This window comes from Ceratotherium simum, chromosome 11 (genome assembly GCF_057802395.1).
Source record: "Ceratotherium simum simum isolate JZ-2026a chromosome 11, ASM5780239v1, whole genome shotgun sequence".
In the NCBI taxonomy this organism is placed as follows: Eukaryota; Metazoa; Chordata; class Mammalia; order Perissodactyla; family Rhinocerotidae; genus Ceratotherium; species Ceratotherium simum.
Window position 1 is genome coordinate 54821300 of NC_141910.1, and position 13773 is coordinate 54835072.

The 13773-nt window shown below is 35.6% G+C and overlaps 1 protein-coding gene across 2 annotated transcripts in view; it reads left to right on the top strand.

The window, feature by feature from the left end:
* The window catches only part of ASXL2 (ASXL transcriptional regulator 2), a 149954-nt gene that overhangs the window by 99893 nt on the left and 36288 nt on the right, over positions 1 to 13773 (top strand). For both annotated transcript variants that reach the window (XM_014781886.2, XM_087437042.1), the window contains one exon: positions 9995 to 10110. In XM_014781886.2, the coding sequence (XP_014637372.1) occupies positions 9995 to 10110 (116 nt within the window). The remainder of the gene's footprint in view (positions 1 to 9994; positions 10111 to 13773) is intronic.

A 13773-nucleotide genomic window follows, 5' to 3' on the forward strand; every position in this document is an offset into this window, starting at 1 on the left:
TGTTGCAGATATATAGAAATATAGTTAATTTTTATAAATTGACTATCAGCGTCTATGAAGGATCTAGGATTTTATCCTACTTGTAGGCTAACAAGTTGTCTTTGTATTGGTTCGTGCATATTGACAGAAGGTACAAGACTCCTGGGTCAAAGAAAAAGGACTTTATTACTTAGAGCATAGTACTTACAGCATAGCCAAGAGTATGAACGTTAGCTTATTTTTTGTGTCAGTTCCTCTTTATCCCCAAGTCTCCCAGGGGTGATGAGATATTGGCCGAGATGCATGCTACTCATGCAGTGGGTTTGTATCTTAGCCAAGAAACCCAGAGCTTGAAGGATTCAATGCTTTTAAATAGTAAGCAGAAATAAGCCTACTTTGTCTGAGAAGGGTCTCTGCCTCCTCTCAAGGTTACTCACTGCAAATACAATCCTGAGAGGTGGCCCAGGTAAAGAGTGTTCAGGGACTTGCATTCTTGGCATACCGAGTAAGTACTTGTAGCAACAGTCAGGGCCCATGGCGGATTGCCTCTCCCAGCATTGACATGGTGTCCAGCAATACTGCTAAATTATTTTTTTAAAACTAGTGGTTTATATGTAGGTTTATTCTTAGGATTATCCACATATACGAACATGTGATTTATGAATAATGGTAGTTTTATTTTATTTTTTTGCCATGTTATACTGGCTAGGGCTTCTAGTAAAGAGTGAAATAGAAATGCTAACATAATTGTCCTTTTCATTCTCTGTCTTTAGGGTAAAGTTTTGAATATTATGCCGTTTTGGGAATGATGTTGACTATAGTAGGTTGTCTGTAGACATTCTTTATTAGATAAAGTTAGTTCTCTTCTATTTGTAGTTTGCTAAGAGATTTTGTAGTGAACAAATAATTGACTTTTATTGGTTGCTTTTCCTTCATCTACTGAGATGATTCTATTTTTTTCCTTTTCTGTTAATGTGGTGAATTTTGTTGGTTTTATATATTAAATAGTAAACCATCTTGCCTTCCTAGGATAAACCAACTTGAACATGATATATTATTAACCCTATGTATCATTAGATTCAGTTTGCTAATATTTTATGTTTAATTTTCTTCTTTTATTGATGAGAAAGATTAGCCAGCTTTCTCCCCCCATATAATGTCCTTGTCAAAATTTGGTCTCATAAAACAAATTGGTAAGTATTTCCTGGTTTTTGGTTCTCTGAAAGAATTTGTATAAGATTGTTGATTTTGCGCCGGCCCCGTGGCTTAGCGGTTAAGTGCGCGCGCTCCGCTGCTGGCGGCCCGGGTTCGATCCCCGGCACGCACCGACGCACCGCTTCTCCGGCATGCTGAGGCCGCATCCCACATACAGCAACTAGAAGGATGTGCAGCTATGACATATAACTATCTACTGGGGCAAAAATAAATAAATAAAATTATAAAAAAAAAATAAAAGATTGTTGATTTTTTTCCATAAAAAGTTTGGAAGAATTCACTGGTGGAAGCCAACTGGGCCAGAAAATTTCTTTGTGGGGATATTTTACTTTTCCTTAGAACTTAACATAAATACTGTAAAATATACAGATCACAAGTCCTCAGTTCACATACACGGATGAGAATGTCAGTTAGAATAAATGAAAGTACTCAACATAATTCCCTGACCTAGGGAAAAACTCTAGTAGCCCAGATATAGCACTGTACTTGCTTATACTCAATGAATGGCAAAGTATTCTTTTTTTTTTTTTTTTAAAGATTTTATTTATTTATTTTTTCCCCCCCAAAGCCCCAGTAGATAGTTGTATGTCTTAGCCGCACATCCTTCTAGTTGCTGTATGTGGGACACGGCCTCAGCATGGCCGGAAGAAGCGGTGCGTCGGTGCGCACCCGGGATCCAAACCCGGGCCGCCAGCAGCGGAGCGTGCGCACTTAACCGCTAAGCCACGGGGCCGGCCCTGGCAAAGTATTCTGTTCATACCGTCTGTCTAGCTCAGAAAACGCTAAAGAAAAGAAAGGGAAGTGTTATAGTTTGATTTGTGTCTCCTCCAAAATGGTATATTGAAGTCCTAACCCCTAGTACCTCAGAATGTGACTTTATTTGGAGATAGCATTGTTGCAGAGTTCATTAATCAAGATGACGTCCTACTGGAGCCTTAATCCAACGAGACTGGTGTCCTTAAAAGAAGACACGTGGAGACACAAGGAAAACACCACTTGAAGGTGGAGGCAGAGATTGGAGTGATGTATCTATAAGCCAAGGAACACCAAGGATTGCTGGTGGTCAACAGAAGCTAAGAGAGAGGGATGGAACAGATTCTCCTTCAGAGCCCTCAGAAGGAACCAACCTTGTTGACACTTTGATTTTGGACTTCTAGCCTCTAGAACTGAGAGAGAATAAATTTTTGTTATTTTAAGCTGCCCAGCATATTGTACTTTTATACAGCAGCCCTAAGGAACTAATAGAAGGAGTAAAGTTCATTTCTTCATTATACAAACAAGCATGTACCAGTGAAATCTTTTTTACATGTTGTAGTTCATCACCTGTGCTGCCATAATCTTTCTGTTAACATTTTAATCATCTTACTTAAGTGAGACCTGCAATAGAAGCTGAAGGGCAAGGAGGCTTACATATGCAAGAGTTTGACCCCACCTACTTTCATTCTGGGTTTGTTGGAGATACCTTGTCTGGTTTCATTGAAGATGTTGTCTATGTGCCTTTTCCTTTTGCTGTCATAGTTGCTCTATCCTTATATGTAAGGAAATGTAGGGGAATTCAAAACCTCCACCGCCTTCCACCATTTTGCCTCTCTTTCTATTTTGTATTTGACGACATGGATTTTTCTGAATTCTGCTTTAGTGGAGAGTTGGCTAGTTGGAGTGTCCATATTTTTAATGTTTAATTTTTTAAATTTTGAAACAGTCACAAACTAATAGGGTAGTTTCATATATAGTACATAGAATTTTTTTTGCTGAATCTTTGGAGAATAAGTTGCTGAGTTGAGAGTAAGATGCCCTATCACTCCAAACACTTTAGTGAAGGGATCAGTGAACTCGTTCTGTAACAGACACCTAAAATAAAGATTTCGAATGGATAAAAATAAAAAGAAGGTAAAGATATAGTAGGCAAATGTAAATATGAAGAAAGCAATAGTTGCAAAGGTGATATCTGACTGAATAATTCAGGACAACAAGCATTAAAAGAATCAAAGGCTTCAGTTCACAGTGAAAATATAAGAGATGGCAGTAGTTATTAATATCTATGCAACACAGCAGTTTTCATAAAGTAGAAATTACAGGAGATGCAAGGACAAAGAGCATTAATCTTAATAAGAAGAATACATTTTTATATATTCCATTCAGTTCAAGACAGATCAAGTGAACAAAAAAGAAATAGAATATAGAGCAGCTAAACAACATTATCAGTGAGGTAGCATGATAGATATAATCAGGCTCTTTATTTCTGTGATAGTGAATAAACCTTTTCAAGTGCAAATAGAACAGTTTGAAAAATTGATCATATTTTAGACCACAACAAAAATATCAAGTCCCCAATAATTACGATAGCATATGGAATAATGTACTAAAAATAGCATTAAAAACAAAAATACTCTTTCACCTAATAACATGCTGTTAAATTTCCTTTGGGTCAAAGGAGGATTAAAAGCCAAAATTCCGGAATATATTAAAAAATATATTGTGCCAGAATTTGAGTTACAGCCAAAGCAGTTATCAGGAAACAATTTATAGCATCAAATACCTCTTTTTTTTCTTGAGGAAGATTGGCCCTGCGCTAACATCTGTTGCCAATCTTCCTCTTTTTTTTTTTTTTTCCTCCTCAAAGCCCCAGTACATAGTTGTGTATCATTCTTGTAGAGTTGTAGCTCTTCTATATGGGATGCCACCCCAGCATGGCTTAATGAGCAGTGAGTAGGTCTGCCCCTGGGATCCGAACTGGCGAACCCTGGGCCGCCGAAGTGGAGCGCACAAACTTAACCGCTACGCCACCAGGCCGGCCCTGCATCAACTACCTCTTACCAATAAAAATAAAAGAAACATACAACTAAAAAAGCTAGGGAAAAAAAGAATAACAAAGTAAACTAATAGAAAGCTGAAGAAAAGAATAAAAATAAATTGGAAATTACTGAATTAGAAAAGAGAAAAACAGTAGACACAGTGGTTTTAAAATAAACCAGTAAAATAGACAAACTTCACTAACCTACTTTTTTTTAAAAAGGGAAAATGCATAAATATACAAATTCAGGTTGAAATAAATATCAAAAAAAATTTTTAAACCACAAGACTTTTTCACAATGCTTTAAACTTTCATGGGATAATTTTCTAGGAAAATAGAATGCACAAAAATTGAACCCAATAGAGATAGAAAGTCTAAACAATAAATTTCCATACAAGTAGAGCTGTAGAAGAGCTCCCCTTTAAAAGAACAGCATACCTAAATGGGTTTTCAGAGGAATTCAACCATATGTTTCAAGACCAAACAATCTTAATGTTTTTAAAACTATTCTAGAGCAAGAAAAAAGATCATCCAGATTATTTTTGGAAGGAGATTTTCAAAACTTTCCACAGAATACAGGTCTGTCTTGTGAATATTGAGGCACAGTCTTAAATAAAAGGTTAGTGTGTAGAACCCAACTATACATTAAAAATTAGTATCATAAACAAATGAGGTTTTTGGATTGTAAGTAAGGTTCACTACTGGGAAATCTATTATTATTCATCATATTAATAGAGCTAATGTGAAAAGTCATATTATCTCTATATTTGCTGAAAAGGTCTTTGAATAAATTCAATACTGAATAAAATTGAGAACTGATGGATACTTTAACATGATAACTTAGTTGAAAAACTAGCATCTTTATTTATTTATTTATTTTTCCCCCAAAGCCCCAGTGGATAGTTGTATGTCATAGCTGCACATCCCTCTAGTTGCTGCATGTGGGCCGTGGCCTCAGCATGGCCGGAGTAGCGGTGCGTTGGTGCGCGCCCGGGATCCGAACCCAGGCCGCCAGTAGCGGAGCACATGCGCTTAACTGCTAAGCCACGGGGCCGGCCCGAAAAACTAGCATCTTAATGGGGAAACACTAGTGGCTTACTCTTTAGCTAGAACAAGCCAAGAACAAGATGCCCACTATCTCAATTCTTATATGACATTGTATTAGAGGTATTTATCAACACAAGTAAGCAAGAGAAAGCGGGTGGAACGATAAACAACAAGAGAAAGGGAGAACTGTCTCTGTATGCAGATGATATGATTATGCGTCAGACAAGTTCAAAGGAACGAAGATAAAAATTGATAAAAGAGGGAATTCAGTGAAGTAGCAAGATGTAAGTAAAATTAATACATAGCACTCAGCCATCATAAATATAGATGATAATAAAAAAGAGAACACATTTGTAATAACTACATCAACAACAACAAAAACTATGAACATGACCCTTGTAAGATACGTCCTAAGGTGTTAGAAAAACTGAATAGCCAAAAAGATGAGAGTGGGTTCATTTCTCGTACCATACTCCAGGATAAATTCCCAACAAATTAGAGATACAATAAATGTAAAACGTAAATCCAAGTAATAAAGGAAAACATACATTAATTCCTTTTAAAACCCAAGAATAGTGAAACTTTTCTAACTGTTGTTTTTGGAAGCTTATGTTTTTATCCTTTGACTTAGCAAACCCGCTTCTAATAGTCATCCACAGATACACTGTTAACAATACAAAATAGCATAGTTTAAGACTAATGCTTCTCAAACTTGAGCATGCATCAGAGTCGCCTGGCAAGGTATTATGACACAGATTCCTGGGCCCCATGTTCAGAGTTTTTGGTTCAGTATATCTGAGCTGGGATCCAGTAATTTGCATTTCCAACAGATTTTTAGATAGTAATGGTGGTGTTTTTGGTGCAGCATCTTAGGAACCACTGGTTAAGACATTTCAGTAATAAGAGCAAAACACCAGAAAGAACCAAAATACTCGTCAAAATTTGGTTGAAGAAATTGTGGTACATCTGCACAATGGAATTCTATGTAGCTATTTAAAGGAATGTGGAAGATCTCTATATTCTATTCTAGGATATTCCCCAGGATATATTAATTATACTAAGTTAAAAAACGAAGGTGCTGGACAGTAAAGTACATGATTTTTTGCTTAAAGAAATGAGTGAGAGTATTAAAATATATATACTGTATTTTCACCAAAACAAAAATACAAATAAACAGTGGAAGGATAAAGACTAATATAAATAATTTCCTGTAGGGGAAGAAAGGTAATAAAGTGGTGTAGACAGGGGCAGGGGAGGGAGCTAGATTTATATGAAAATAACTTGTTTTATAGTTTCACATAATTAAAACAAATAAATTTTTAAAATTTACTTTGTAGAAATATGAAACAACTTAAAGCAAACTCAAGTGTATGTCAAATTTATGGCATAATGACATAGATAAGTTATTGTGGGATATAGTGTAGATGTGGGAGACCAGACACAAAGAAATCTTAAACTGTGTTCAGTAGTCTTACTCTCAGTAATTATATTGGTATGGTTGATAATGGTATGGAGTTGATAATGATACTTTTAAAAATAAAATCAGTTTTAGGTACTGTATTAGTTTTCTGAGGCTGCTGTAACAAACTCCCACAAACTAGATACCTCAAAACAAAAGAAATTTATTTTCTCACAGTTCTGGAGGCCAGAAGTCTGAAATCAAGGTGTCAGCAGGGCCACACTCCCTACAGAGGCTCTAGGGGAGAAATCTGTTCCTTGTATTTGCTAGCTTCTGGTGGTTGCTGACTGACTTGCCTTGTGGCCACATCACTCCAATCTCTGCCTCTGTCTTCACGTCACCTTCTCCTCTGTGTCTGCTCTATGTGTCTAAGGACACTTGTCATTGGATTTACGACCCACTGGGATAATCCAGGATGATCTTCTCATCTCAAGACCCTTAATTACATCTGCCAACACCCTTTTTCCAAATTACATAACGTTCACAGGTTCTGGGGATTAGGACACAGGCATGACTTTTTGGTGGCCACCATTTAGCCCACTACAAGTACCCACTCATTCTGAAAATATGCCAAGTTCAAATCTTGGCTGTGCTCCTTGCTAGCTGTGACCTTTGGCAAGCTAATTAAATTTCCTGATACGTAAAATTTAGATAATACCATTATAATATGCAGATGAATGTGTATATTTAAAATTTACTTATGTGTAAATATATGTCCTTAGAAATCTTTTCATATTTTTATTTGCATAGAAAAATGTCAGTAAGGATGCCAACCCAACTATATTATTTAGTTATCTCAGAGGGTAGAATTGGAGGAGTTTGGATGGCAGTAGAAAGAGCTTGTACCCACCTTAGAGGGTAGTTATGAGGGTTCAATGAAATCTTGTTCAAAGTAACCTAGCAGCACAATGTTAGGCGCTTGGAAGATATTTAATTCTTATTTGCTCTAATTAATAAAATTATGTGTCTTTGAAGACAGTGTAGCCACTAAAAGGAATACGAGAGATGAGTTTCTCAACGTGTTTAAATCTTGTTTACTGCTTGTAGTTCAGAGCCTTTAATATTTAAAAGTTAGAACAAAGTTAAGTTTGATAGAAGTTATGAGACCAGTACTTGGCATTAAGTCAACTCTGGGAGATGTTCCTCACTTGTGGGTCCTGGTATTTTCATGATTTATTTCACTTTGCTTTGAGATATCTTTATGGTTTCATTGTTAGAAAGAGCTTTTGCCTTATGGGGAAATATTCCAAACAATTTGCCAAAGTAATTACAGATAGCTTTACTGTCTCTTTTCCAGGTTGCAAGGTACAGTTCTTATATTCTCTAATAGGGTTATTTTGGTTTGTTTGTTTGTTTTCTGTTTATTTTCAGGCAGTATTTGGGGCAGGTGAGGAAATGTTTATTCTCAGATTTCTGCAAACCATTAAAAAAGAAAATAAACATAGTTAAATATTAATAGTTTTTAACTTTATTTTCATTATGCCCCTTTAAAAACATTGGTCAAGTCAAAAGGAGACAATAACAAGTGGTGGTAAGGATGTGGAGAAATTAGAACCTCATAGATTCCTAATGAAATTGTGAAAATGATGCAGCCATTTTTGAAAACAGTTTGGCTGTTCCTCAAAAAATTAAACATAGAGTTACTCTTAAGACCCAGCAATTCCACTTTTAGATATGAAGCCAGGAGAATTGAAAACACATGTCCAACACAAAATCTTGTCAACAAATGTTCTTCATATCATTGTTCATTATGGCCAAAAAGTGGAAACAACCTAGATGTCTATCAGCTAATGAAGAAACAAAATGTGACATATACATACAATGGAATATTATTCGATGATAAAAGGAATGAAGTATTGATACATGCTCTAACATGGATGAACCTTCAAAACATGCTAAGTGAAAAAAGCTAGTCACAAAAGAGTATATATTGTATGATTCCATTTATATGAAATGTCCGGATTAGGCAAATGCGTAGAGACATAAAGTAGATTTGTGATTTCCTAGGACTAGAGGCATAGGTTAGGGAAAAGAGAAATGACAGCTAACTGGTACAGGTTTTTTTGGTGGATGATCAAAATGGATTGTGGTGATGGTTGCACAGCTTTACAAATATACTAAAAGCCATTGAATTTTATACTTTAGGTGAATTGTATGGTATATAAATTATATCTCAATAAAGCTGGTATTTTAAAAAGATTGATCAGCATCTAAGTGTACTGAGGATATGGTTTCTTTTCACTACTCAACCATCTCAAGAATTATCCAGCTCCATTTTTGTATGGTTTATTACAATGAACTTTTTTTTAAGGTCACAATTATTGTATGCCCGTTCTTTCCCGTATATAAACCTTATCATAAGGGTTGGGATACAAAGCTGAAGCTAAGTGTGATAAGTCATCTTCTTAATATTGTCTGTTGTTGTTGTCTTTCAATGTTATCTACTGTGTATTCCTTTCTTAGGACATCTAAGAGTCACTTGAAATGCTGTCTTCAAAAACTTGTGTATTCCCATGAACATGCTTCTTCATATTTATGTCAGGTAGCTACCTACCAACATAATTTATATGGTATCTTAATGCTCTTTAGCCATACCATGGCATGCCATTTTGCTATCCAGGCCTTTTCAATCCAGCTACTATGAAAAAAGAAGGCATTAGTAAAGACACACTCTTGGAGAGTCATCACTAGCAGTAGTAATTATTACTATATTTTTTTTATTAGTAAGGGGTCTGAATCAGCAATTTCTTTCTCTCTTATCATAAATATTATGTTATCAGACTTTAAGAACATAAAAATCTAGTTGCCATTTATTCTAAGAGATACAGGTTCTTGAAGGAAAAACCCTAATTTACATAAGGCTAAGGTTTAGCTAAGCTCTGATGGGGTGTAAAATAGCTAGTGATGAAGTAGAGAGTGGTTACATCCTGTGCAAACCTACATTGTTTCCATTAGAGAAAAATCCTAAACCACCATCTGACACTGGCCTAAAACTATTGATTTAAGAGATGAAGGAATATAAGAATTAAAGTTACGGTAGATTTTTGAGGTGGAATGGCCTTATTGCCTTCATTTTAAAGATAGGGAAAACTGGGACCCATTCTATACCTCTTCAGCTATATTCTGTTATTAGATTTACCTTGAGAATATACGTAACTGTCCAACAGGCTCTAGAATCTTTTCTAAGTTTTACCTAATTTGATGACTCATGGTTTATATTCTGCTTCCTGCTTCTTCAGTCAATTCTATTGAAAAATTAAACAGTGAAAAGTAATGAATACTAACACCCATCCCTTCCCCATCCTATCATCCTTCACTAGAGCTTTCTGAGGAAATAAACTGAAAAGGGAGGCTGTTTGCAGTAGAACTCCAAAAAAGAAGATCCTTCCCAAAAGTGTTTGGTCACAGTTCTTAATACAGGTAGCAGCATATGATTGGGGAAGGAATGGTGCTTGATATCAACTCTGATAAAATTTTTCATTGTCACTTTTCCCCCCTAGTATCGTCTAGACTGTCACAGCCATCCTCTCCCCAGTCAGGCTGCCCATCACCCACCATTCCAGCAGGTAAAGTCATTTCTCCATCACAGAAGCACAGCAAGAAGGCACTAAAGCAGGTAATCATGCTAGTCTGTGTTTATCAGAAGTATAATCTCCTCCATTAAACTGCATGACTCCAGCAGTCATTGAAAGTGACTATTTTTATCACATGTTAAAAGTTCCTCATTTGTTGCTAATTTACTGAGAGGTTTTTGTTTGTGTGTGTTTTTAAAAATTATATATAGGTGTTGAATTTTTCAAGTTTATTTTTTTCAGCATTTATTGAGATGATGAGGTAGCTTTTCTCTTTAAATTTTTTTTTAAATTTTATTTATTTATTTTTTTGCCCCAAAGCCCCAGTAGATAGTTGTATGTCATAGCTGCACATCCTTCTAGTTGCTGTGTGTGGGACGCGGCCTCAGCATGGCCGGAGAAGCGGTGCATCGGTGCGCGCCCGGGACCTGAACCCGGGCCGCCAGTAGCGGAGCACGCGCACTTAACCGCTACGCCACGGGGCCGGCCCTAGCTTTTCTCTTTAAATCTACTAATATACAGAATTTCAGAGCTAGATTTTCTATGGTTATTCTATACTTAGCTCTCTGGAATAAACTCTACATGTTTGTTACATATTTTTTAATATGTTATGGAATTTTTTTTTAAGATTTTAGCTTAGAGTTTGCTGTTTTCTTGTGCTGTCCTTACACAGTTTTGGAATCAAGATTGCTCTAGCGTCAGAAAATAAGTTACGTAGCTCTCTATATTTTTCTAGATTTTTGGAAAAAACTTAATGGGAATTATATTTTCCTTGAAAGGTCTGTAAACCTCACCTTTAAAATTGTTTTGCTGGCATTTCAGTTTCATCTGCTGTTACTGGTCTCTTGATTTTATGCTTTTTGAGCCAATTATGGAAATTTATTTTTTCTTAGAAAATGTCCATTTCACCTTATTTTTTCAAATATTGGTATAAAGTTGTACATAATATTCTTTTATGTCTCTTTTTTGTTCTTCAGTGTTGTTCCTTTAATAGTGTGCCTCCTTTTTTCCTATGCTACTTGCCAACGGTTTGTCTGTTTTATTGGGCTTTTCAGAGAACTTGCTTATAGTTTTTTTGACATGCAAATGATCAGTAAATGCAAACTCACTAGTAATTAAGGAAACACTAAAATAACAGATTACTTTTGTCATCAGATTGCTTTTAAAATAAAGAGCTTAATTATAATATCAAACAGCGGCAAGTGTGTAGGAAAATGGCTGCCTGTAGTTTGCTGGTGAAATATAAATTATAGCTACTTTGGAGAGAAATTTTGTAATATTTATTAAAATTTTAAATGCACATACCCTGTGACTAAGCCGTTGAACATTTTAACATGTATCAATTAGGGAATTCCTTAATAATGGCATATCCATATGCTGGACAATTATGCAAGATTAAAAGTTTACTTTGTAACAAGCTTATTCCATATGTATAGACATGGAAATATCACCACACTATAATGTTGAATCATTAAAATTAAGTTGTATTACAACATGTATGGCATGATACCATTTATAAAAACATAGCATATACCAACAAAACTACCAACAAAACAATATTTTATCTTTAATAGAGACAAGAATATGTATACACACATAAACATGCACATATAACGTAAGCATTAAAAAAAGCTCAATAAGCCCTGGTGGCCTAGTGATTAAGATTTGGTGCTCTCACTGCCGTGGCCCAGGTTCGTTTGTTTCCCAGTAACCCATCTGTTGGTTATCATACTATGGCAGGTGTGTGATGCTGAAAGCTGTGCCACCGGTATTTCAAATACCAGTAGGGTCACCCATGGAGGACAGATTTCAGTGGAACTTCTAGACTAAGACAGGCTAGGAAGAAGGACTTGGCCACCCACTTCCAAAAAAATTGGCCATGAAAACCCTATGAATAGCAGCAGGCATTGTCTGATATAGCACCGGAAGGTGAGAGGATAGTGCAGAAAGACCCGGCAGGGTCTCACTCAACTATACACAGGATTGCCAGAAGTCGGAATCAACTCAACCAGACTAGCAACAAAAGGAAAAATAAATTAATGACTGTGGTTACCTTTGAGGATTGAGGACCAAGACTGAGTGGTGGTCAAAAGAGAGTTTAGCTTTATGTTTGAATTAAATAGTAAAAATGTATTCATGTATTATCTGTATAATTAAAATTTTAAAAATTATGTAAGTCTAAAAGTGTTTAAACTGAAAGTGCTTTTATTAGAAGATGTCCAGAAATTTGATAAGATTAATTACTGCTTGCCTGGGTATCATGCAGCACTTGTATTTTTGTAAGTTCTTTGGAAGATTTTTAAGTATAAGATGCTTGTTTTCCACAGGAGAAAGGCAAGTATTTTTTTAAACCTTGTTAGCTAATTCATGACATGTGTACTATTCCTGTATTATACTCCTGTAATCCCAATAGTCTAATATTGTATTTTCTTTAGGGAATACCATTATGGGAAATTATATAAATTAGATTCTATGTAAAGTAAGGCCTTGCCTCCAGTGTATGTTTTTCATAGTATTAGGTGAGAAAAATTACTTCAATATGTTTTCCTTTACCACAATGAAGGTTTTTTTGTTGTTTGTTTTTTAAATTTTAAAATAGAGTTAGGAATGGAGTTTATACACTGCTAAGGGAGGGAAAAACTGAGTATAGTTCTTAAATAGAGAAGCTGTAAGTTATTCTGTTTCCATCATGTTTCTGAATTTACATAATCACAGCAGAAATAGATGAGATCAAATGGTTCTAATAAATTTTGTGTTAACCTAGAGTGACCTGGATAAAGTGAGTAGCAAGGGATGAATACTAGTGGCTGACACCCAGGAAGCCTATGAACATTTTCTGTTCTTGACTTCAAAGAATGAGAGAGAAACTATAATCATTTTTTTTTTACACATTGTGCTTCTACCTCACCTGTTATAAACGTTCTGGGTGAATGTAAGCCAGATATCTGACTCTTTCAGTTACTTTTCTCCATTGACAGCTTGGATCAGGACGATGAGCTGTTGCCACTGTGACTGAATAGCATAGCCAGAGATAGGGGTGGATGTAAAGCAGGAAAAAACTGTATTGTGAAGAGGGAATGGGAAATGAGTAACCAGTTACTCCACATTTTTCTGCATGATGGTCTTGAAGGTTAAAGCGTAAATTGGCAATTTAGCAAGGGCATAGATTTTCAACTTTTTCCTGAAATGTAGCTTTACTTTCTTAGTTTTTTTTCCTTTTTTTTTTTTAAAGCTTGAGTTAAAGAGTTGCCTTCATGTTTAAAACCTGGGAAGTTTCTTGTCTTGCTGTTCATTCTAAATAGTTTAGTGTAGTATATTCTATAAACTAAGAATATCATAGAAAAAAAAAATTCTGAAATAGCCAGAAGGAACCACCCTGTTCTTAGAACCAGTATTTTCTAATCTTCCTTCCCTTTTGTATACTGCATTGCTGTAAATTGCTGAGATTTGGTCATTGGGCCAAATCCTATTGCGAGATAAAACTCAAGTAGTTATTTATAACCTTTTGTTCAAATGTAGCCCCTCTGAAACATATGTGAGCCAAATATTTATATTTCTACATAGAGTTGATGCAAATGGGACTCTTGGTATAGGGCTTAGAATTCTGTTTCCAGAAATGATTGAAAACATCTAATTCTCTGCTACCAGAAGTATGGGAAGTCCATGGCTTACTGGTGATTTTTAAGTTCTAAAAAGGGTTACTATTT